The 26,303-nt window shown below is 41.0% G+C and overlaps 1 protein-coding gene across 2 annotated transcripts; it reads right to left on the reverse strand.

Annotated features, from left to right (window-relative positions):
• Window positions 1-449: 449 nt before the first annotated feature.
• EIF4H (eukaryotic translation initiation factor 4H) lies at window positions 450-25,535 on the reverse strand. 2 transcript variants are annotated; one of them, XM_008141489.3, is made up of 7 exons: window positions 25,337-25,470; window positions 10,388-10,575; window positions 8,048-8,112; window positions 7,863-7,959; window positions 7,509-7,568; window positions 2,743-2,880; window positions 450-2,490 (listed from the first exon to the last, which is right to left on the reverse strand). In XM_008141489.3, exons 1-7 carry the CDS (start codon window positions 25,393-25,395, stop codon window positions 2,351-2,353), a joined length of 747 nt encoding a protein of 248 aa, XP_008139711.1. In that variant the 5' UTR covers window positions 25,396-25,470; the 3' UTR covers window positions 450-2,350. The 2 variants fall into 2 exon arrangements, with proteins under 2 accessions (XP_008139711.1, XP_054570815.1); XM_054714840.1 differs by lacking the exon at window positions 10,388-10,575 and having other exon boundaries at window positions 25,337-25,535.
• Window positions 25,536-26,303: the final 768 nt, after the last annotated feature.

Raw genomic sequence — 26,303 nt, forward strand, 5'->3', positions numbered from 1 at the left:
TCTTCCCCAAACATCATCTGCTTGCTATGGAGTAGCACCCCTCACTGTCATGAAGAGTTCCTAGAATTTCTTCTAAAAACAAGCAGTTAAGAAAAAGGCAGGTGTAAAAAACAAATGGAAAAAAAAAAAGAAAGAAAAAGCAAGTGCACATTGTGCAAATATTTGATTTTTTCCATATTGGGAAAAACTACAGCCACACCATGTAAGGTTTCTATATGTTAGGAAAATTACATTTTTAGAAAATGGGGGGGGGGGGGGGAAATCTGGCATCCTATTTCTAATCATCATTAGCTCTTAAGATAATTTCACTAATCCTGTAACTTCCAAAAGTAAGCAGCTTTTCTCTCTTAAATTACAGTATTCTACTAAATTTAGATATTACTTCCAAAATTAAAAATGGTTAATTTTATAAGCAGCTAAAAATAACTCAAAATAAAGACAGCATTAAATATTACGTAAGGTTTTCTTTTATTTAAAAGATCATTCACAAAATACCATATCCATAGATTTACTTTCTGTCATATAGTTGAATGTGTTAAGTGTTTGGAATTCCATTCTTACATTTAAAAGTCAACTGGATTGCCCAGAAGTGTAGCTGAATTTGTTTTGTTCTTAATCTTTTCCACATTGAAGATATAAGTAGGTCATCTGAAAGCATCAGGTTTGGTTACAACCACATAATGCATGTCTTTCTTAAGTTAAGTATTGGTGTTACACAAATGGTTCTTATTTCAGAAGCAAAGATGACAGGTGGAAGGAAAGAAGGGAGAGTTCTGTAAACGGCCGAGACCTTGTAACAAGACAGAGTAGACGCCAAGGACGCCAGCTAAGGACTAACTACTATCTAAGCACGCTGCACTGCGTAGGCCAGGATTCCCCTCAGCCCTCCAGCATGCTGGCGAGGGCCTCTTTTCTCTACCGCTCTAGCTGCTGGCTGACCCTGAATTTCTCCCAATAAAACGAGTGGGACTTGGGTGCTAATGAATTTAATTTGTCCACACATGGGTGTTCAAGCTCAAAAGCTATTGCCTAGACCCCTAGCCCTGGGTAAATGCTGAACACTGTATGTGGGAACAATGAACTCTGTCCCAAAGATGAGACCTAGGAACTTACAGCCACCTACCATTTATTTTAAGGTTCTTGATAGCTATGCATAGTAAAATTCTCAACTCATCAAGTGAAACAGAGTAAAGTGCCAGATTCTAGGCCCATTTTAATTTTCATTATAAAAGTAAAGGATGGTGGGAAGCACAGTATCTCATTGTTAAACTAGGGAACAGATAAATGCAAGGGAGAGATGCAGAATACAGATAACAGGGATTTGGAAAAAGCAATGTTCACACTATAAAGTGAGCCCAGCACAGCTCTACCACCCCCCCACCCCTCCCCGTTAGTCCCCCAAAGCACCTGTGCCCAGTAAAAAGGAAACCAGCAGCAGGCAGTTCGATACATTCAGCCAGCCAGAGGAGCCTCTCATACAGCTGGTGAAAGGAGGGAACCAGTTTGGACAGTGGTGAAAAGCAGTAATAAAACATGTGAATACAGTAGTGCATTCAACTGATCCTCCCATGTAAACTCCCTACGAACACCTCACATTACCCTTTAGGTTTCACTGTAAAAATCTGAACCTATTCTGCTCAAATAATCCATCTGGGGAGGGGGCCATAGAGACAGGACTACCTATAAATAGGATGGAGGAAATTTGCAAGAATCAACAGACATTTTATCCTTGTTTTGAAAACAAGGTGTTTCAAAATCTGTATGTTGATCAAAGCTGAATAAAAACAATGCTATCCAATTTGTGACTTCTTTTCTGTGTTTTTTTTATTTTATTTTAATTTTTTATTTTGTGTGTGTGTGTATGTGAAAGCCACAGAAATACAGAACTCAACATGCAGGTCGGAAGAGAAGCACTAAAAAAAATCAAAGGAAGTGACTAGAGTCTGGCCAGTGTGTTTAAAGTAAAATGAGAAAGCGAAGGAGAAAAATGAAACAGCACCTCAATTCAAAGAGCTCCCCACATGGTGGCTGCCTTTGTCCCTTTAGAGAAACTCATGTGCTGGAAAGGAAACAAGGAACAAGAAGGAAAAAGGACAGAAGGAAATGGGGAAAGGAGTGGCAGAAAAAAAAAAGCACGAAACAGGCACTAGATACAGCAAAGCCAAGAATGTACTAAAAACCACTTGTTAACTGCTGACATGCACTCACAAGCTCTGTGTTTCCTTTGTAAGAAAGGAGGACAAAGGTCAGGCGCAGGAATGGTAACTGCAGGACTGCCGGTCCAGGGGGCTAGCCAGGCTTCGGTCTTGCTCTAACTGCCCCTATACCCCATTCCCTCCCAACCGCCAGCTCATTCTTGCTCCTTGTGAACAACTTCCTCTCTGGGCCGGGCTCCCCCGAAGATAGCAGAGTTGGGATTGGCTACTTGGTTGAGGGGTGTTGCAACTGTTCGAGGTTTAAGCTGGAGCCGTGGTCTCTGTGCTCTTTCCTCTGGGAGGGAAAAAACAAGGTTTATAAAGAATGGATCCCATTCCCCACCAGGTAAAATGATCTTTACAGCCCAGCCCAATTTCTAAAAATTAACAGCTTTGAAGAACTATTCTATTCCTAGATACACAATAAAGATAAACTTATTATTTAAGACCAAGGGGGGGTCTACAGTAATTATGCATGGCTTAAGAAGGCAAATGTCTATGAGGTACAAAATATAATGAAAAGGTACCCTCCAAGTTGTCGCCATACCTTCTGTTGGTTCTCTGAAATCCATATTGGACCCTCGGAGGGGAGGGCCATCTCTGAAACGACTCCCCATTGGGGGGCCTGTTCGCCGATCACCTGGGCGACTCCCTCCCCTGCCTCCTAAGAAGTCGTCCCTGAAGCCTGAAGAGAAAGATGACACTGAATTACTTTTGAAACTACTGTCTCAAAGCTGACTACATAGCTTGAGTAAATTGTTTCCGATTTTAAAATTTTAAGTTCTTTAGTTTGTCCAGCATCTGAAGTTTTTCCCAAGTACAATGCATTGAAAATGAGTCCAAATGTGAAACTGTTCGATAATTTCAATGCAAATAGACTTTTTAAATAAAAAAGAATCTTGGGAGAGAAAAATAAAATAAGCTGTTTAAATTCTTAGCCTGCAGGAAAAGTGGAAAACACCGTATGAGACTATATTCTAACACGACTTAAAACAATAGGAAAATCCTCAAGGCACATTTTATTCTTTTTTCTATTATAAATCTATACAGTTATTAAAAAGATAAACCTGAAATTTAGAAGTGACAATTTAGAATGCAAAAATAACCAGAAAAAATAAAAATACAAAACAAAAATACGAAGTCACCTCTGGGTGACACTCCCCATTTTCCTGTTCCTGCTGCGTTTCAGGGTGGATCATTCTAAAAGCAAAGCACCTGTGTGGTAAACAAAGCAGTTATCCGAGTAAGGCCCACTCCCTAAGGGGGCAACGCTGAAGAGCAGAGCACCTCACACCCAACCTGTCCCTCACCTCCTCTACTTGCAAAGGGGTTTCCCTCATTCATTTGTGTATCTGCTAAAACAATGATCAACATAAGGAAATTGCATCTCATTTACAAATGTTAAGAGTAAGTTACAGTTCTCATCAGTGTGTAGAAGTATTTTCTCAATGGACTTTAAGGTTTTATTTAGTTTTGTCTTTAAGTGCAAGTCCTTCAGTTATTGGAGTTTAAGCTAATGAACCTGTTAACACTGAAATCAGAGTTAACTTACAGTAAAAATATAGCTAATAAGACTAATTGAACAAACATGCTTGCCCCCTTTGTTTAAGCTCCCAAAGGTGACTACTTTCACTCACTCTAAGGATGGTGCCATTGCTCAAAGCTTTATACAAATGTATCGTTGAGAAGAATCTTGAGCTTGAGACTTTCTTCTACACTAGAGGCCTGGTGCACAAAATTCATGCGGGGGGGGGGTCCCCCCTCAGCCCAGCCTGCACCCTCTCCAATTTGGGACCACTGGCTCCTAACTGCTCATCTGCCTGCCTGCGTGGTCACCCCCAACTCCCCGCAGCCCCTCAAGCCGGCCTGGTTACCCCTAACTCCCCGCCGCCCCGCGCTGGACTGGTCGCCCCTTACTGCCCGCCCCCCCACCAGCCTTGTCGCCCCACACTGCCCTCCCCGCCTGCCTGGTCAACCCTAACTGCTGCCCCTGCCAGCCTGGTCGCCCCACACAACCTGCTACTCAGTCATTTGGTCTTCCCTCACTAAGCCCCCTGCTGGCCTGGTCACCCCACAGAACCTGCTGCTCAGTCATTTGGTCGTCCCTCACTAAACCCCCTGCTGGCCTGGTCACCCCACTCAGTTTGTTCTGTCATCCATTCAGTTGTGACGGTCGCTTAGGCTTTTATATATACAGATTCTTGATCCCCATTATTCATAGATTTTGTATTTGCAAATTCATCTACTTGCTAAATTTACCTGTAACCCCCAAATTGATACGTGCGGTGTTTTCACTGCCATTCAGACATGCAAACAAACAGCAGTGAAAGACTTGAGTCACCTGACTAGAGTATTCTCAGTTGAGGTGGAACAAGACAATACTCTGCCTTGTTTCAGCTCATACTGTAAACAGATTCTTTTCACGACCTATTTAGTGCAGTTTTTTTGCTCTTGTGTTTTTGTTGGTAATTTTTGTTTAAAATGACCCCCAAATAGTGCTGAAAAGCCGTCTAGTGTTTCTAAGCATAAGAAGGCTGTCCTGTGTCTTAGGGAGAAAATACATGCTAGATAAGCTTCATTCATGGAGTTACAGTGCTGCTGGCAAGGTCAATATTAACGAATCAACAATATATAGAAAATAAAGTGTCTTTAAATAGAAACACACATAAAGCAAGTTTATGCATACAGCTGCGGACAAAATGCTATGATCAGAGGCTCAAAGAATCCTAACCTTGTTATTTCCCCTAGAAGATGATCAGTATTTGTTAATTCGGTATTCTCATTGATTCTATAGAACCTAACTACTGCATATATGGAGAATAACTCTATCTGTAATGATGGTACTTTTCCTGTTCTTTAAGGGTGGCAAGGATTTTGGAAATAGATCAAGTTATTTAAAACCCAGTTTAGAGACTGAGTTAAACAATACCCATTTTAACAAAGCAAGCAATAAAAACAATTCTAAAAAAGATTTAGACCAAGTCAGAGCACTGCTTTGGGAGAAAACACGTTGGGATGCACACAGTCAAATATAAGATTCTTCAGTCTTTTAACCTGACACTTTCTCCAAACTAATCTAAACCGTAAAGTGTCCCTTTCCATGTGAGTATGAAAGTAACTTTCCCTTTAATAACGTTAAATGATTTTTTTGTTGCCAGTGTTTAGTAAAACATAGCAACTCACATCCACATTGATGAGACAGGTAAACACAACTGCTACTTTGTCCAGGTGGATGTGACAAAGTATAGGAGAAAAAAACCAGTGTACATTATCAGTGACAGCTTCATTGCAGAATATCTTATGATACGAGCACTGGAAAGATTATGAGAAAAGCAAGGCCGACATTAACAAATATCGTTTAATCAATTTGATGAGATTTTCAGGAGGTACACTATGCATGAGAATCTTCTGAGTTTTCTTTACAAAGTTTAGTTAAACACACTGGCTATTTCTGGTAGTGGGACACTTTAATTTTTATTTAATGCTTAATTTTTTTTTTAGCAGCACATAGCATTAAAAAATAGCATCATTCTTTTATTTATTTATTTTTAAAAATATATTTTATTGATTTTTTTACAGAGAGGAAGGGAGAGGGATAGAGAGCTAGAAACATCGATGAGAGAGAAACATTGATCAGCTGCCTCTTGCACACCCTCTACCAGGGATGTGCCCGCAACCAAGGTACATGCCCTTGACCGGAATCAAACCTGGGACCTTTCAGTCCGCAGGCCGACGCTCTATCCACTGAGCCAAACCGGTTTTGGCTAGCATGATTCTTTTAAAGAATAACATAGATCTGCTTTTATAAATAATGTATTTAGGCATTACCCTATCACGTGGCACTTCACCAAAACATTGCAGTTTACTCTGAAACTGGTGAGTGGCAAGGTAGTTTCTCTGGCTATGCTCACTATGTCTCTGCTTCAGAGTTAAAGCCCAAGCTAAGTCAATAGTACAAAGGCACCAGTTGGTTAACTTTCAGTTCCAGAGCTATGAGCTCCCTGTGCTCTTTCCATAGTACCAGGAATGCACAACTGGCAGGTCAAACACCACCACTCACTGAGCAACTAACTGCTGCACCTGGATTGGCTTTAAGACTTTAAACATTTGTTGCATGTTTCAATCAGAGACTAGCTTATACATAAAATTACAGGTTTACTGGATTATACTGTACTTTTATGAATAAGCTCATTTCTAATTGGCTATAGGACTTTTTAAAAATAAATTATTCAACAGATATAGTCACCTGTTTAGCTAAAGCAGTACTGGAAATAAATTTGAAAACTTTTTTAGACTCACAAGACATCTTGCACCAATTTCCCCATACTTACCCATTACTTTATATTGATTTTTGTTTTGATGGGGGTGGGGAGGAATGATAGCTGGGTGGGTGGGGGTGTTGATGTTCTCATATATTGGAAGAGTACAGAAATAACCTCAAGTTTATAGGAAAGAAAACACTTATTTTTAATTTTCTACTTTTCTGTTACAGTTGACATTTTTACTACACATATGAATTACTTAAAAAAAATAAATAAAGGTAACGAGATGAAGAAATGTTTAAGAGATCTTTCAAAGCAGAGGCCTGGCATGCAAACTGGCCTCTTGAGTTGAGGCTAGGAGGCACCATTTGGCCTGCCTTGGTAAATTAAGAAAAGGAATGGTAGGCCCTGGTCAGGTAGCTCAGTTGGTTAGAGCACTGTCCCAATACTCCAAGATTGCGGGTTTGATCTCTGGTCAGAGCACATATAAGAATCAACCAATGACTGAATAAAATAAATGGAATAACAAATTGATGTTTCTTTCTCTCCCTCTCTCACTCTAAAGAAAAAAGAATAGGAATGGTAAAGTGGATCATGCCCATCATTAAGGCATGAGTTCTGCACCCCTTAAGGAAAAGGTCACAAGGACTCTTTTACCATCTTAGAGGGAGCCACCAGAAATCACAGTTAAAAGGCTTCTGTAAGTTTCTAGAGCCTCCATACTCTATTTCTAGAAGTAACAAATAGTATTCTATTTGTGCGGTACACACAAACAAGAGCCACCAAGTAGTTTCCTTAGGCTAGACCCTGTGAGAATGAACAGCTGGCTAAGGAAAGGTAACAAACAAAACAAGGTGGGTCAGTCTACAGGCCCTACCCCAAATATTTAGGTTCTAATAGAGGCTTATTGCATGCCTGGGTACCTTTTGGGAAAGTTTCATTTGTAAAGGCATTAAAGAAGTAGTCCGGCCAGGCCGGCTACTCACAAGAAATGTACAACAGCAGCAAGGCCATTGAAAAGGTTAAGTGGTGATACTTTAAATACTGATACCGGAATTGAAGTCATCCCGGGACTCCCATGCACCTCTAGATTCTCGAGAGCCACCCATTCCTGAGGATACACAAAAAAGATAAAGTTGAGGTCGGATCATTACCTTGCTGCACACACATGGAAAAATTCACTGGGACGATGTACAACTTGTGATGGGAAGTTCAACAAAATTAAAGAGTTTTTGCTGCCAACAGGAAAAACAACCCCAGGCTTGCAGAAGCATCATCTATTCTAAGATTTTATGTTTATCAAAGCTCGCAAAAATCTATCAGACCTACAAGACAGAGTTCTACTAGTAACCTTCCAGAGTTGTAACCAGTAAGTTGTATGTTCAGTTTTAGAAGAACCAATCACCTCTGTCATCTGGTCCACCTTTCCTGAATCCAAAGCCACCTTTATCTTGTTTTCTGCCTTCTGCAATGTCCACACGAAGTGACCGATCACCCAACAGCTAATGATAAGGGGAAAACAGTATAAGTATTCGCAAGAAAAAAACTCAACTACTAACAACATGACAGAGAAAACCTGAACATACTTACTGCACCATCATATGTCAAAGCTTCCTTAAGGGAATCCACCTCGTCAAATTCTACATAGCAGAATCCTGTAAGAAAGAAAACACTCCATTTCCTCAAGAAATTATGGGTTAACACTATGATGGGATCCCTATTTTGTACAACTTGCCCACATCAGAACTACCACTTTTGTTGCATTTAGATGACTGCAGACTAGTAGAGCCTGAAAGAACATTTTTACTTTTCAATAAATAGAGCTTGCCCACCAGCGTGGTTCAGTGGTTGAGCACTGACCTATGAACCAGGATGTCATGGTTCGATTCCCAGTCACGGCATATGCCCGGGTTATGGGCTCGATCCCCAATAGAGGGTGTGCAGGAGGCAGCCGATCATGATTCTCTCATCATTGATGTTTCTATCTCTCCCTCCCTCTCCCTTCCTCTCTAAAATCAATAAAAATATATTTAAATAGGTATTCCTCCCACTCAGTTATATTTTTTCAGAAAGTACTAATCAAACAGGAACTAAAATAGCAGCTGTGGTTTTATAAAGCTCTCATATGTTTTAACCATAATATTAAAACCTTTCTTGGATCATGGCAGAGTTGTTGGTTCTGACTTTTGAGTGACTTTGATATACTGTAATTGGGATTTTAAGACAGATTTCAAAGAAGATATTTTTTAAAAAAATATATTTTATTGATTTTTTACCGAGAGGAAGGGAGAGGTATAGAGAGTTAGAAACATCGATGAGAGAGAAACATCGATCGGCTGCCTCCTGTACACCCCCTACTGGGGATGTGCCTGCAACCAAGGTACATGCCCTTGACCGGAATCGAACCTGGGACCTTTCAGTCCGCAGGCTGACGCTCTATCCACTGAGCCAAACCGGTCAGGGCAAAGTCGATATTGATATGCTCTGAAGGAGAGGCTGAAGGTGCCTACTACTACTAGGTAGTTGGTATAAAAACCTCTGAATAAGCCTTTCTTTTTACGTGCAACACTCTTGTTCATGTTCCTTGCCACCCGGGGACTACATCTGGGTTAAGTACTTCCCCTGCTGTAATATGCTCACACTGTGCCCTGCACACCCCACTCCTGCCAGAGTATCCTTATCCTGTGTGATGATTACACTTTACCTTCAAAGCCCACTAGGCTGCAAGTGCTTTGAAGGCCTGGGTCCAAACTATTCCTGTTCTCCATTTGCTCAGTAAGTACTTACACAAAGAATGTACTGCTTGGCTGGAAAGTGTCCCCTGCCCTCCCACCTTCTTCCCTAAATAGCTTCCATGTTTAGAGAAATTGAGAAAACCACTCCAAAGTTCAAAGAGGCAACTCCAGCCCAGTCACACATCTCACACCCTAGAGTTGCTGAAATGGAAGATGATTTGCTATGAGATAGTCTAAAACCTGCTGCTGCTACTGACTCATCCCAAAGGTTGGCTTCACCTACACATTTTACCTTAACTCTGAATTCCTAAATGCTTTTTAGCAAGCAAACTAGGTGGGACTTACAGAGGATTAATCAATGTATTTGTTTTCACTGTTTTAATCACTCGGTAACAAAGTTTCAGGTTCTAAAGTAAAAAAGCTTTCAAAAAGTTTAAAAAAAATATCACTACATACAGAACCACTCAGATGAGCAACACCTCCGCTTCTTGTACAGCTCCCCACTGTAAGTCACCAGCGACTCTACTTTTCATGGACATACTTCTGGATAAATAATGTAAACCAAATGCCTTTATACCTTGCACCAGGCACTTAACTACTGGGCACGTTTCCCTTCAGGCAACCTTGAAAGCTAGATGATGATGCCATTTGATTCTTCATTCTTACTCCTCTGCTCAATTGCCCTTAAGATACTAATCTATAGACTCTAACTGTATCTGAAATTTGACTCAACCCTCTCCCAAACACATACTCTGAAGTCACAAATGTACAGTGATAATAACACCTATTAGGTTATCTTTTGGAATTTATAATAACTGAATTATAGGAAAACTACCAAGAAAAATGCACGAGTTGGCTAAGGTGAAATACACCGGAAAAATCCTCAGATTTATTTGTTCACTTCTCTCCATTAACTCCTTTAGTGTCAGACAAGACTGCTATATAGGTCAGGCAAAGAAATAGCAGGTTTACTTGGATATATGACACATATTTCTACAAACTAGACGATGTATAAAACATTTCCCCGCAAAAGAACTGAAGGCCTATGAGTCAAAGTGCTGTTTATTGCAGCTACTTGGACCAAGCAAACATTTAGAACACTTTCATAATTAGAGCCCTGTGGCTCACTAAAACATTCTGGTTTAGACCCTCCCCCCCTTACAATAATGTAAAATAAGAATTTCCTCAAACTCACCTTTGAATTTGTCTGTGTCTTTGTCTCTGACTAGTCGTACGCTCCTTATGCTGAGATCCTTAAAGATAGCATCTATGTCGCCCTGAACCGTATTAAAAGGTAGATTTCCTACATATGCTGTGTAGGGGGGCTCTGTGGGCAGCTCCTTCTGGGTGCGGGAACCATGGCCACCAGCAGTGCCGCGAGACCTAGGAGGGGAAACAGACAGCATTCAAGTCTGTCCATGTATTCCTGTCCCAGATCAGGAAAAATAAAAATGCCATCCAGCCAGCTACACATTCCACTCTAATGTATAATTACATCACCTGGAAATTATAAGAGTATTCCAAACATTATTTATCAAAAAGGTGCCTGTTTCATAGTGACAGAAATATCCCCAGAATCACAGAATCCACTCCCCATGCTTTACTTCACTGGGTCCTCAAATGTGTGGTGCATATTTAAACCTCAATGTCATGTCCTCACATATAACCAGAGTGGTTTACTTGTCCTTGGTTACAGAGCTAAGAAGTGGCAAAGGCTGGACCTTGATTGTGCCTCATCATTGACAATTTGCAGGGGTAACAGTTTAAATCTCAGCTCTGCTACTTACTAGCCATATGATCTAAGTTCACCTTCTCTTAAGCATTTATTTATTTGTGAAATTGGGTTAATACTAATAAAGACCTTGAGTTATTGAAAAAATAACAAATGTAAGGTGTTTAAAATTAAAATCCTGCCTAACACACAGTATATGTATAGAGTAACAAGTACCATTATCAACACCACCTACAACCTGAGGTTAATAATGATTTACAGATAATATAAAAAATAAGTGGGGTCATTATACATTTGTCCAAACCCATAGAATGTATAACACTAAAAATGAACCCTAATGTAACTGGACTTTGGGTGATAATGACATGATGAATGTAGATAATGACGTTATGAATGTAGAAGTTCATTGATTGTAACAAATGTACTACTACTATTCTGCAAACAGGGAAGGCTGTGCATGTGCAAGGGCAGGGTTTATATAGGAACTGTGTAGTTTCTGTTCAATCTTGCCGTGAACCCAAAATTGCTTTTTTAAAAAATATTTTATTGAGTTTTTTACAGAGAGGAAGGGAGAGGGACAGAGAGTTAGAAACATCGATAAGAGAGAAACATCGACCAGCTGCCTCCTGCACACCCCCCACTGGGGATGTGCCTGCAACCAAGGTACATGCCCTTGACCGGAATCAAACCTGGGACCCTTGAGTCCGCAGGCCGATGCTCTATCCACTGAGCCAAACCAGTCAGGGCCCAAAATTGTTCTTAAAAGTAGTCTATTAAAATGGAAGAATGAATGAATGAACAGGAAGGGGAACTATTGTTTATATCAATAAGAATGTCAGCTAATAAATGTAAAAGGAATCACATAATTAGAAAATCACTACTCTGCAATGTGGTTAGTAGTAATGGATTCAGGCCAGGCTCATCAATGGATGCCTAACCACTGATAAACTGGATTTTGGGGAACAAGATATTCACATGATCTCAAATTATCACCTTATAGATCATTAATCTCAAGGGGGGAAAAGTTTCTTCTTAAACGGAAAAATCTGGCACTCACCACCTTAACCAGGTGATTAAACTTAGTATCCTATATAATAAAAGGGTAATATGCAAATGGACCAAACGGTGGAACGACCAGTCGCTATGGCGTGCACTGACCACCAGGGGGTGGACGCTCAACGCAGGGGCTGCCCCCTGGTGGTCAGTGCGCTCTCAACAGGGGGAGTGCTGCTCAGCCAGAAACCCTGAGCCAGGCTCATGGCTGGCAAGCAAAGCTGCAGTGGCGGAAGCCTCTCCCACCTCCATTGCCTCTACGGCAGTGCTAAGGTGCAGCGAGCTGAGCTGTAAGGAGCAGAGAGCAGGCGGACGACGGTAAGGAGTGAGGGCTCCTGGACTGCGAGAGGGTGCAGGACGCCGGGCTGAGAGATCCCACGAGTTCATGAATTTTCATGCACTGGGCCTCTAGTCACCAATAATGAAACAAGCTTACATTGTATGCCTTCTATATTGGCGGGGCTTCTTCAAATATGTCAGTCAGGAAAGACAAAAAAGACAGGGGACTAATGAAATATGACAAGCTATGTGTGATCTTTGGATCCTGAAATGAATAGCTATAAAAGAGAAAGCAGATGGAGAAATTTGAATATGGCATGTATAGATACTATTGCATCAATGTTAAATTTCTTTTTTTAAAAAAAATATATTTTATTGATTTTTTACAGAGAGGAAGCGAGAGGGATAGAGAGTTAGAAACATCGATGGGAGAGAAACATCGATCAGCTGCCTCCTGGACGACCCCTACTGGGGATGTGCCCGCAACCAAGGTACATGCCCTTGACCGGAATCGAACCTGGGACCTTTCAGTCCGCAGGCTGAGACTCTATCCACTGAGCCAAACCGGTTAGGGCCTATCAATGTTAAATTTCTTACCAATGACAATTGCTACTGTAGTCAGTCAGTCAGTAGAATGCCCTTTTTCTCAAGAGACTTAAAGTATTCAGGATGATGTGTCGAGACAGCCAACATTTATTTTCAAAGGGTTCAGTATAAAGGATATGTGTGCATGTATGTATATATAGAGCAAATGTGAAACTTGTTAATAATCTATCAGAGTCCATTGTGTCGTTCTTTCAAATTTACTATAGATTTGAATTTTTTTCAAAATAAAATGTTTGCAGAACACAGAAGGGAAAAAATTAAAAGGAAGGCATTATTTCTTTTAAAATAAATATTTAAAACAAATGAGTCTCAACAACCAAAGATCTGCTCAAAGTCATCCTTTTTGCAGGGGAAATATGAAAGTCAGCCCTGGAATGCAACCTCATTTCCATATATTGCTAGAAGTATCATGGAAGAAATTTCACATCTTCCCTTGAAATAAACTCCAGGTAAATATTTGGTAATAAATATAATTCTTTTAAAAAATGTTTTATTTATTGATTTGAGAGAGAGGGAGGGAGGAAGGGAGGAAGGTGAGAGGGGAGGGAGGCAGGGACAGAGGGAGGGAGGCAGAGAGACATCTATTTGTTATTCCACTTATTTATGCATTCATTGGTTGCTTCTTGTATGTGCCCTTACTGGGGATCGAACCCACAAACTTGACATATAGGGACGATGCTCTAACCAACTGAGCTACCTGGCAGGGTTAAATATCATTCTTTAGGACATTTTTTTTTCTGAAAAGAACCAAGCCATGACAATTCTTAGATGACTAAACATTTTAAGTTTAATAAAGACTCAGAATTCTGCTACTTCCAAACAGGAATTATTAAGTACTAGAGTCCCGGTGCATGAAATTCGTGCACTCAGGGTGGGGTGGGGATGTTCCCCCAGCCCAGCCTGCACCCTCTCACAGTGCAGGAGCCCTTGGGGGATGTCCAATTGCTGCAGAGGTGGGAGAGGCTCCCGCCCGCCATCGCTGCTGCGCTCGCCAGCCGTGAGCCCGGCTCAGAGCTTCTGGCTGAGCAGCAGAGCTCCCCCTGTGGGAGCCCACTGACCACCAGGGGGCAGCTCCTGCGTTGAACTTCTGCCCCCTGGTGATCAGTGCACATCATAGCAACCGGTCGTTCCACTGTTCGGTCGATTTGCATATTAACCTTTTATTATATAGGGTTATTCTGTATTCTGTCCTAAGAACACCAGAAAAAATAGGTTTATTAAGTGAATTGCATCCCACTCCCCCGTCTCCAAAGGTTAGCAAATGTTACTTATTTTGCATTTTTAACACTGCTGATAGTGTACAACATAACTGTTATTATCTCAATACCATAAAACCTAAATTACTTTCAATAAGATACTCTTTAGAACTGGACACCGAATACATAAGATACAGTATAAACATACAGAAAAATGTCAAAATGGAGTATGAAAAATAAACACTTTAAATTCATTTATGCAACACTTATTAAATATCCGATGGAAAACAGTCCCGCGCCTTCAATCAGCTCACAACTGAGTAGCACCTATAAAACACAAATAACTATTTGCATACGTGTGTTTGTGTATATATTCTCTTATTGTTGATAGATTCTGCGACTTTAAGCAAAATAACATATAACAAAGTACCAGCCTATATATAGCTTAGTTGGTTAGAGCATCATCCCCATATACCAAGGTTGTCGGTTTGATCTGTCAGGACACATACAAGAAGCAACCAATGAATACATAAATAAGTGGAACAACAAATTAGTGTTTCTCTCTCTCTCTCTAAAAAAAAAAAAAGGAAAAAAAATTAAATGTTAAAAAAATATATAATAAAACAATTTTGGCATAGACTAATTAATTAATATAAACCAAGAGTTTAAGTTCCTATAGCATCACACCAATGTTAAGATACTGCATTGAATGAAATGATGTTATTTGAGGACCTGGTGTATATGTAAAAGAAAAAAGCTACAATCATTTTTATTTAAATTTAAGGTGAAGGGGAGCATATAGATAATAAATTCCATGTGTATGTTTAATAAATCAGGAAAATGGAGGGAGGGAGGCTTGCTGACAGGGCATATTAAATGTTTACATGAGAACTTATGGAGTGTGTTCCATGTAGAACTGAAAAGATAGGGTCAGATGACGTCGGATTGAATAGGGAGCCAGAAGAGCTTTGATAAGAACTGCTGCTGCCTCGATGAATGGTAATAAGATAATGGGGACACTAATAAGAATGTAGTAGGATAAGAAGCCAGCTTTGGGAAGACAGAAGAACCCCATTTTAGGGAAGCAGTATTTTAAGCGCTAAAACTAAACTAACCCAAGTCCAACAACTTGCTCATTTCACCCTAGCCTCACAAAACCACCAGTGGCTTAATACTTTAGACTAAGCATGTGAAACTCAAAGGCTAACACAGACCAAATAAATTTGGCATGTGGCATTGTGCTAGATCCTACATAAAAACACAATAAGACTGTCTTTATAAGAGTAAAATACAAGTAAGCAACAAAGACAGAACCCATTGAGCATGCTTAAAGGAAAATAGTCAAAATGTGTAACCTATCTTCCAGACAATAAAAAAAGTTAGGCTCTCAAAAGTTAAGCCCTTATTTCACTTACACCATCTATTAGTAATACCTTACATTAAATAAGATATACTAGTTATAATCACTGAACCAATGTTGATACATTATTAACTAAGTTCAGTTTACTAATATTTCCTTAGTTTTTATCTAGTGTCCTTTTTTCTGTTCCAAGATCCCATCTAAGATGCCATACTAATTTTAATTGTAGTTTGTTTGTGTTTTTTTTAACTAGCCCAACAAAACTTGGATTAAGGCACTTTATTATTTCCAAGTAGATCTCCCTCTAAGTATATGCATTTTCTAAGGCCTTCAGTCAGCATTCAAAATTAAAACCCTTCATCTTGATAACTGATCATTTACTATAGGATGTACATGAAAGCCTCTGCAGGAGATCTGTCCTATACACTGCTTTCAACTCCCAATTATCTTATCTGGTACTTACCAAGGGTGGAAGCAATGAAGTCATAAGCCTAGCAACTACTTTAGCCTCACAAATAACTTCTCTCACCAATATGAGTATTCTTATTTGGAAAAAATTTTTTTAACGGAGGGTTCCATGTATTTAGATGACAACTCCAATTAGGTACTTATGTGTTATTCAAAAAATTATGTTGGCTGTGACCAACACCAAGAAATACATTTTATATCATGACTTAATATCTCTGCACTTTACACAAATAAAAGCTTGCCCAAGCCCTAGCTGGTTTGGTTCAGTGGACAGAGCAGTGGTCGGCAAACTCATTAGTCAACAGAGCCAAGTATCAACAGTACAACGATTGAAATTTCTTTTGAGAGCCAAATTTTTAAAACTTAAACTTCTTCAAAATAGACTCGCCCAGGCCGTGGTATTTTGTGGAAGAGCCACACTCAAGGGGCCAAAGAGACGCATGTGGTTTGCGAGCCGCAGTTTGCCAACCACTGGGATAGAGCATCAGCTTTCAGACTGAAGGGTCCCGGGATCAATTCCAGTCAAGGGCACATGACTGGGTTGCAGACTCGATCCGCAGTAGGGGCCATGCAGGAGGCAGCCGATCAATAATTCTCTCTCATCACTGATGTTTCTATCTCTCTCTCCCTTTCTCTGAAATCAATAAAAACATAATAAAAGAAACTAAAAGCTTGCCCAACAGCACTAACTCAGTAAAATACACACTATTCTCTATTCCATTTCATCTTGCCAGGGCCCACTAAAGTAATCTAATCATCTACCAAGAGGACACAACAGGCAGTTTATAAGCCTTGTTTTAGATCAGTGATGGCGAACCTATGACACGCATGTCAGCACTGACACGCGTAGCCATTTCTGATGACACGCGGCCGCATGCCGAGGATGAAATATTTGCTGCTCCTGAGGATGAAACATTTGCGACTAGAGACTTGGAGTTAGTTTTTTCCTCAAAGTGACACACTACCCGAGTTATGCTCAGTTTTTTGGCGAATTTTGACACACCAAGCTCAAAAGGTTGCCCATCACTGTTTTAGATGAATAGTCAACTTAAGGGGAACTTCTGGTTTACATAGTCTTTTAGGGAATTTTCTTACTAGGAAAAAGGCATATATCATAACATTCTAAGTTTTGGGTTCCCACACATTAATGAAAGCAAAAATCAAGTTATTAATATAACTGTATGTGGGCGAAAGGTTACTCAATTCAAAAGTCCCAGATTTTCCAGAGGAAATAAAATCGTAATTCTCAGATCTATCTATTGGTCCTAAGAGAATACTGCCACAAAAAAGCTCCAGTGTAAACTATATCTATGGATTAGTTCTGAACATTATAGGTTGAGTTCTTTTTCTAAATTAGAATGCTTATTATTTGACATGACATTCTACAAACCAGCTCCAATTAATTAATTTTAAATAAAGTTTCACATTTCCATTCAATGTTGGATTTTATATAGTCCACAATTTAAAACCACACAATTTACTTTAAAATCTAGAGTTCATTTTTTACTTTTAAAAATATATATTTTTATTGATTTCTGAGAGGAAAGGAGAGGGAAAGAGAGAAACATCAATAATGAGAAACATTGATCAGTTGCCTCCTGCATGCCCCACACTGGGGATTGAGCCCGCAATCCAGGCATGTGCCCTGACTGGGAATTGAACTGTGACCTCCTGGTTCATAGGTCGATGTGAAATCACTGAACAACTCCGGCTGGGCTTTGTACTGTAGTCATATTTTTTTAAAGTTTTTATCTTTGAAACTCATACTAAAGTACTTCCAGATGAAATGACACTAAGATTTGCTTTAAAATAATCCAGAAATTTGGATAAGAGGAAAGCATGGAGGTACAGATGAAATAAGAGTGGTCATTTTTTTAAAAAAGTGGGTAATAGCCCTAGCCTGGATCAGTGGATAGAGCATTGACCTATGGACTGAAGGGTCCTGGGTTCGATTCCAGTCAAGGGCACATACCTCAGCTGCAGGCTTGATCCCCGGCCCTGGTGGGGGTGCATTCCAGAGGCAACCCATTGATGTGTTTTTCTCACATCGATGTTTCTCTCTGTGTCTCTCCCCCTCCTTTCCACTCTCTAAAAAAATAAATAAAAAATCAATTGAAAAATATTCTCAGGTGAGGAATAACAAATAAAAGTGGGTAATAGATATATGAGTGGGTCATTATACTAGACTGCTTTTGTGTTTTAAGTTTTTCTATAATCAAATATTTTTGTAGATTTCAACAAGCCACGTATATGAATAACGTATTAGACAATTGGGAAAAAATGAACATGGACTAGGTAACAGAAAAACTGCTAGTTAAAAAAAAACAACAACTCTTCTCAATTAGACACACAGCCCTAGCTGGTTTGGCTCCGTGGATAGAGCATGGACTGAAGGGTCCTGGGTTCGATTCTGGTCAAGGGCACATGCCCGGGTTGCAGGCTCAATCCTCAGTGTGGGGCATGCAGGGGGCAACTGATCAATGATTCTCTCTCATCACTGATGTTTCTATCTCTCTCTCCCTCTCCCTTCCTCTCTAAAATAATAATAATAATAATAATAATAATAATAAATAGACACATAGTTAAGTATTTCAAACATTTTAAGATTGAATGATAGGATGGCTGGAGTTGGTCTTAAAATATTCTATCCTCTCCCCACAATGGAGAAGATAAATGAAACAGGAATAGCAAAAAATGTTTATGAAGTTAACTCTGAGAAATGGAGAGTAGCTTAGCTTAATGGGTAGTTTTTGTTTGAGATAATGCACAAATTCTGGAAATAGAATGGTAATGGTTACACACCATTGTGATTACTGAATTGCAACCCCTGTGAACATTAGTGACAATGAATTGTACACTTAAATGGTAAATTATATGTTATATATATAAAGCCACAAACACACAAAAAAATGGGTAAAGGCAGCATAAGGGTCTCCACTTCTGTTTATGTATGAAAATGTTCAGATTAATGTTTAAGTGTTAGGTAAAATGAGCAACTGGTAAATTCCAGCCCAATATAGACCACATTGAAGTTCTTCCATTACCGATTACCTCAAGTAGCAATTCTTCATATATTTTCAACCTCTAAAGAACACTAAAATTTACTTCCTTTGATTCCAGCTCTGTCCTCCAGAGTCACACCTTTCTTCTATTTAACAGTGCCTTAGGCTTACTAACTATGGTATTCCTGTTAAATTTTTCCTTTTTATCAGAGACCTACACTGATCTTATAATTGGCCTTAGCACAAATCAAGAAGGGGGCACTAAAATGATTACTCATGCTTCACTTGTAGTACTTAAGGGGGTGGGGTGGGGTGGGGGAGCCAGCTTCAGTAAAGAATGTCTTTGATAAAGCAGTAAAAATTATTAATTATATTAAATTGTGACCCACTTTTAATATCTCGTTACGAGATGGGGACAAAGTACTTCTGCTACTTACAGAAGTACGATGGTTATCTCCAGGAAAAGCACCCATGTGAGTTACAAGCTGTGCTAGCTATTTGTTCCATGAAACATCATTTTTACCCAAAAGAATTGACAAACTGGTTATGCAGACGGGAATTTGGCAGACATTTTCTTGAAAATGAAGTGAGTCTGTCACTTCAAGGAGAACAATAGTACCTGTTGCCAATGATAAAATGAAGGCTTTCAAGCAAAAAAATAGAACTTTAGAAAACTTGTACTCATCAACATAAACTTGGCAGACTCCCAATACCTGAAATTTTCAGGTGAAAACTGATAGTGATAGCAATAAACACCATTTTTGATATGGTATAAAGAAATGTGTCAACATTTGGAAGATCTGCATAATTCAGCCGACTGGCATTGCTTAAATGACCCTTGTGTATCATTTCATTCAAAACATAAGACACATTCTCTCTGGCTGGTGTGGCTCAGTCGGCTGAGCCTCATCCCATGCACTGGACTGTTGCAGGTTCAATTCCCGGTTGGTATGTGTATGGGAAGCAACCGATAGATATTTCTCTCTCCTCCCTTCTTCTTTCTCTAAAATCAATAAAAAAATATATACTTCTTAAAAAAAATAAATATATATTTCTTCCTGTTAACAGTATGAAAAGCCTAATGATCAAGTTTCAGATTATATGCTGCAACTAACCTTTATGGAAACTGACACTTGTTGAGTTTTGGTATAGCAGCAAATAAGAATACCCACAATTACCTGAAAATGCTATTAAAATACACCCTTTTCCAACTTATCTGTGTAAGGCTGGAAAATATATACTTTTGTTCACATACCTATGTCAACCAAAACCTAATGCAGAAGCAGGTATGAGAAATCGACTATCTTCTATTAAGCCAGTTCAAAAGGCTCCAAAAATGCAATTGATTAATTACAGAAAAAGGCGTGTAGAATAAGGGAGACCAGTCTCCATCTACCCTAGACAATGCTTACTGGAGGTGCTGTATTTTCAATGGAGTATCAACATGTTGGAGTACATCCAAAGGACCCCATCAAAAAGAAGCATTTAGGAACCATGACATGGGGAAAACTTCAAAGAATCTAGGACATTCAATTTTAAAAGACGACTTTAATGAAAAGGTCAAGAGGCAGTGCAGGCTCTCTGGCCCAACTCTTCCTTCCTTTTCTTAGGGTAAGATGGGGACTGATCTTGGACTGACAACCCCCCAAAACATTCTGCTTTGGATGTTCTAATTTGGATGTCATAATTCAAGTCTTCCCAGAATACTCAGGTTAGTTTCAGACAGAAATATAAATGTGAAGAATATAGCCGAAACCGGTTTGGCTCAGTGGATAGAGTGTCGGCCTGTGGACTGGAGGGTCCCGGGTTCGATTCCGGTCAAGGGCACGTGCCTTGGTTGCGGGCGCATTCCCGGTGTGGGGTGTGCAGGAGGCAGCTGATTGATGTTTCTCTCTCATCGATGTTTCTTACTCTCTATCCCTCTCCCTTCCTCTCTGTAAAAAATCAATAAAATATATATTTAAAAAATATATATATACTAAAAAAGTTTTTAGAAATCTCAGAGGCATTTACATTAAACATTTCAAGCATAAATTCTGTAACAAACCAACAATTTCAAAGAACAAATTACTTACTACTCACTTATAATACTCATTGTACCCTAGAGGAACAGATTTCTTACTTGGATTTAGATATACAGCCAGTTGAGTAAAAACTCACTCTAGTTAACTCAACAGAACTTTTCCCACTCTACTAACCTCAAGGGAAATATCTTAAGAATTAAAAAAAGTTATAAACCAATAGCTACCAATTATTAAGCATTTTTATGTACTAGATATTGTGTCACACTTACATATATATCTCATTTAATATTCCCAACAGCCCATCAGAGGAGTTTCTATCTTACAAGTGGAGAAAATGAGACTCAGAGAGGTAAGGGAACTTTTTCCAGGTCACACAGCTAATACATGGCTGAGCTTACACTCAAGCTCTGGTCTGCCTGATTAAGAATCTAGGGCTTTTGCCCTAGCTGGTTTGGTTCAGTGGATAGAGCATCTGCCTGTGGACTGGGGGGGTCCCAGGTTTGATTCCGGCCAAGGGCACATGCCCAGGTTGCGGGCTCGATCCCCAGTGGGGGGTGTGCAAGAGGCAGCCGATCAATGATTCTCACCATTGATGTTTCTCTCTCTCTCTCTCTCTCTCTCTCTCTCTCTCTCTCCTCTCTCTCTCCCCCTCTCCCTCCCTCTTTTAAATCAATAAAAATATATTAAAAATAAATAAATAAAAAGAATCTAGGGTTTTTGCCTGAACTGTCTCCCAGATACTTCTTGGGTAAAACCAAGTATTTGTGGTAACACGTTTCATAGAGAATGATTTGGAATCAAGCACACTGGGAGACTGGGGAGAAGGATGACAACAAACCAAAACAACTTGTCATTTGATATGTAAACAGAATTTTCCCCTTATTGATTTTTTTTTTTTAGAGAGACTGGAAGGGTGAAAGAAGGAGAGGGAGAGAGGAAGAGGGGGGAGAGAGAACCCCTGACTGGGAATCGGACCCGAGACCCTTTGGTGCACCGGCTGACACTCCAACCACTCAGTAACACTGGCCAGGGCAGTAAACAGAATTTTAGTCAGCTTTTCAATACCTTTACAGATCCTGGTATCAGTGGAAATAGCTACTATTTTTATACACTCCTTTCTTTTCAGTTTTAAGTTAAAATATGCTTAGAAATTTAGAGATGCCAAGCTAAGCCTTACAAGACTCAAAGTTTAGAATTCTAACCCCCTTAACTGGAACCTGATAAAGAATACTTACGAGTTTGGTAGTTCAATCAATTTTTAGCAGATACAATTTCATCAACCTCAATTCTTGCTAATTCCAACCCAAGTCTCAGGATTGGTGGTTTTAGGTTAAACACTCAGAAGGCTTTTATTGCAGTCAGAAATGTAAAATCATATTGCTCTCCACTTTATTGGCAATGGCAAATGAAAAACTGGTGCCTCAATGCTAATTTAGCAAACTGAAAAAATAAAAATAAAAAAATCCAAACACACATACACACACACACACACACAAAAAAAAAACACCCCAAAATATATTCTAGATTCGGCACAACCAACTCTTTGATAATTTGGGGAAAATTTTTTTTTCATCCTCACCTGAGGATATTTAACACTGATATGAGAGAGATATCGATTGGGCCAGGACGGGAATTGAACCTGCCACCTTTTGGTCCCAGGGCGAATGCTTTAACTGAGCAAACTGGCCAGGGTGATAATTTGGTATGTTTTAACTTGCTTTTTGAGCATCAATGTAGCCTCTGGTTCTCTTCTTGGCTGCTGAGGAAATGCCTTTATAGGCTAGGAAAATAAAGCAGTTGTTCAATATTGCTTCCAACAACTGCGCTGTTTATTACTTATGACTATCAAGTAAACTTATGGGGAAGGTGTAATTATAAAAGCCAAGTTTTTAGATTGTGACTGTACAATTCAAACTTGTATTTTTTTCACCTGTGGCCCAAATGGTTTAGAGTTTAAGGCATCTCTTCTAGCTAAGGTGTATTAGACTAGAGCAGTGGTCACCAACCTTTCCGACGTCACGAACCACCAGTTGGTGACTGCTGCTTCAAAGGTTTCCTTAAACCAACGGTTGCCAACCTTTCGGACCTCACGGACCACCAGTTGGTGACTGCTGGACTAGAGGGAAGGGGCCTTACAAAAGTACCAACCAAAGCAATATAAGACCGGCTTTCCATCGATGGGATAACTTTCTATAATGCTTAAGCATTGTATGTGAACATAAGCAACAGCACCAAGCCATTTATTGGTGTGAACATACTTCAAATAACAATTGAAATTATTGTTAAAGAATATTTGGTCAACTATCCTACCATCTTGCTAAATTTCAGAAATCCCAATAACAGATAAAATTAAATCAATATTGATGAAATTAAAATAACATTTACTGGAAAAGGAAAGCTTTGGTACAGACCACAAAACTACAAGTCTGGTCCTCTGTGAAATTTTTGGACTCACTCCAGACATTATCTGAATGAACACACAATTCACCAATAGTTTTTAAGAATCTGAGCAATATTTCTTATGTACTTTTACATGAATATGAAGTCAAATGGAAAACTTCAAGGTCATATGCAGAAGGTGCTTAACAGTAAAGGGACTTTTTATTAGGAAGCTTAGGTGATGTAGAATGCTAGCTAATGTTCTCTCATACCAGTTTTTGGAGAACATCTGGGCAAATGGCTAACATTTTCATTTGTCTTTTGATATTTGAAATAGCATATTAAGAGAATTTTACCTTTTTTTTTTTTAAATCCTCACCAGAGGATATTCCCCCCACTGATTCTTTTAGAGACAGTGGGAGGGAGTTGGGGCGGAGGGGGGGTGGTTGGGGAGAGAAACATCGATATGAGGCATATTGAACCTGCAACCCAGGTTCATGCCCTTGACAGGGAATCTCACCAGAGACCCTTTGGTGCACCAGCCAACACTGACCACTGAACAACACCGGCCAGGGCAAGAGAATTTTACTTTTGATCACTCTTTATTATTCAAGTCACTCCAACTGTCAAAACTGACAGCCACTAAAAGTCTAACTCAAAACACCTCAAGTCGCCAGAAGAGATGGCAAATTTATGAAAAGGTAGAATTTAAAAAAAAAGTCCCCGGGGTTCAGTATGATATGATTTACTTTTCATTGGTCCTCAACCAATGAAAAGTCCTTGGATCTGCCTCATATTGAACTACTTATTCTGTTTAAAAGTAGTTTCCCTGGGTACTTCTAAATGAAAGTTAAAAAAAAAAAACAAAAAAAAAACACCCAAAAACCTAGTTATTAAATTTCAAGTACAAATCTGATGTCTAGAAACGTACCCCAAAGGCAACAATTTCACATGTCACCCAACATCAATTTCTTTTTTATTAGCAAATAAAATATCCTTTGAAATAACAGGTGGCTCCACTTCCATGTTATAGTGTAATGAGCGATCCTGGGTACTCTCCCAAACGCAAACAAGCCAGGTCCGAGGCATTCCCAAACCAAGGCATTAAAAGATCATTCTTCACCAAACAAAGATACTCTGGGGATGGACACCCAGGAGGCTGGACCTCAGCAGGTACTATTGTGGTGTTATCCTGGGAAAGCAATCCTTCTGTGAAAGCACACAAAGGCCAAGTGTGTCCTTGACAAAATAGCAAGATGTTTACAGCCTCCCTTCTAAATCCTGCAGGAGGTTAACTTGTATTCATGATTTTTCTTTTAAACAAGGCGCCTCAATTAGATATAGTGTATAGATGGCCAGAATCAGAATGAGGCTAAAAGCGATTGCTTCTCTAGGTCAGAACGAGAAACTAGGGGAGAAATAAACATTTCTGCCAGCAAGCACGTAGCAACTGTCAATAATGAAAAATGCTCTGATGTATTTGTTTTGGTTGGCCTCCCCGCTCCCGACGTGAATCGGGCCATTCCCTGGCTCCAGCAGCCCCGGAAGGGGAAGGGGATCGCTCCTCTCTCGGCCTCCCGACATTACCCAGTTGGCTGGCCTCTCGGCGAAGGGGGTCAGGGCGCCGGAGGCCCAGGCAAACAACAGGGGGGCCGAGGCGGGGGCTGGAGCCCGAGCGGGGCAGGCTGCGGCCCCGACCCCGCGCTGCAGCACAGCCCCCGTGCTGGCCCTGCCGTCCTGGGGGATGGGGTCGGAAGCGGGAGCTCGTCTTCCCGGGCGCTCGGTGCCGCTACGGTTCGGCCTGGCGGCCGAGGAAGGGGGAAGACAACACGTCGTCGCCGGCAGAGCGAGGGATCCGCCCTGCGAGCAAGACCCCGGGAGCCTAACCGCCCCCTCCCCGAGCGCGCCATTTCCAGGCCCCAGTCCTCCAGGCGCCTCTCCCAGGCCTCCGCCGGCCCGGCCCGGACCCGACCTCTCGCCGCCCTGGAGACCCCGACTCCGCCCGCCCCCCACGCCCGGCTGGGGTGCGCGCACGGCCGCCTCACCCTCTGCCGCCGCCGAAGCTGCTGTAGGCCCGATCGTCGTAGGTATCGAAGTCCGCCATTTGCCGTCTCCGCTCCGAGAGGAACCAGGGTGAACGAGGAAGGACCCCGCAATATAACTCCCCCCGCCCTGCCGCCGGGGCTGTCCGCAGCGCCGCCTGATCGCAAATCGCATGCACGCACGCACATGCGCGCGCACGTACGCCGCGCCGCGCCCGGCCTGGCGCGCTCTGCGGCCCACGTGTTGCGGTGGTGTGGGTGCCCGGCGTCTGGCCTCGTGCCCCGGCCCATTGTGTGCTAGTCCGGCGGCTTCACCTGCAGCCGCCTCCTGCCACCGCCCCGCCCCACCCTGGAGATCCCCGAGGCTCGCCCTGCCTCGGGAATCTCCAGGGGCTCTGTCCGCGCGCCGAGACGGCCGCTCTCCCGGCTGGCCTTGGACCCTGTGCCAGGCCTGCAGTCCTTTCTGCTTTCCCCCAGCTTTTCGTAATCCAGAACTGGCGGGAACCCGGAATCCTGCTCATCTTGGCCGCACTCCGACACCTCTTCCCGGCCAAGGAGTCGCTGGCTTACGCCAAAGGGTTACCTCCTCCGGGTTGGAGACCCCAGAGCTGGGCACTCGCTGAGAATGCACAGGGTCGAAAGGCTCTGAAGGGGTGAGATTGGGGTCAGTATCCGAGCTTGTGGGGCGATGGGAGTGCAGATATGGGTTTGAGGTAGGGGTGGGGAATGAGATTAGAGTGTAGGTTGTAGTTGAATTAGCAAGAGTCGGTGCATCTCACTTTTGCCTAAGCAATAACAGACTGGCTTATTCAATGACAATTACATTGGTAATTGCTGAGGTTTGTGATTGACATTGTGGTCATATGGGATACTCCAAACCCTAATGTGTCTAGGCACAATTTAAAAGAACCTCAGAATTCTTGCATATTCCCAGTAAGTATAAAAAGAGTATACTAAGGCCCTGGCCTGT

This window comes from Eptesicus fuscus, chromosome 4 (genome assembly GCF_027574615.1).
Source record: "Eptesicus fuscus isolate TK198812 chromosome 4, DD_ASM_mEF_20220401, whole genome shotgun sequence".
In the NCBI taxonomy this organism is placed as follows: domain Eukaryota; kingdom Metazoa; phylum Chordata; class Mammalia; order Chiroptera; family Vespertilionidae; genus Eptesicus; species Eptesicus fuscus.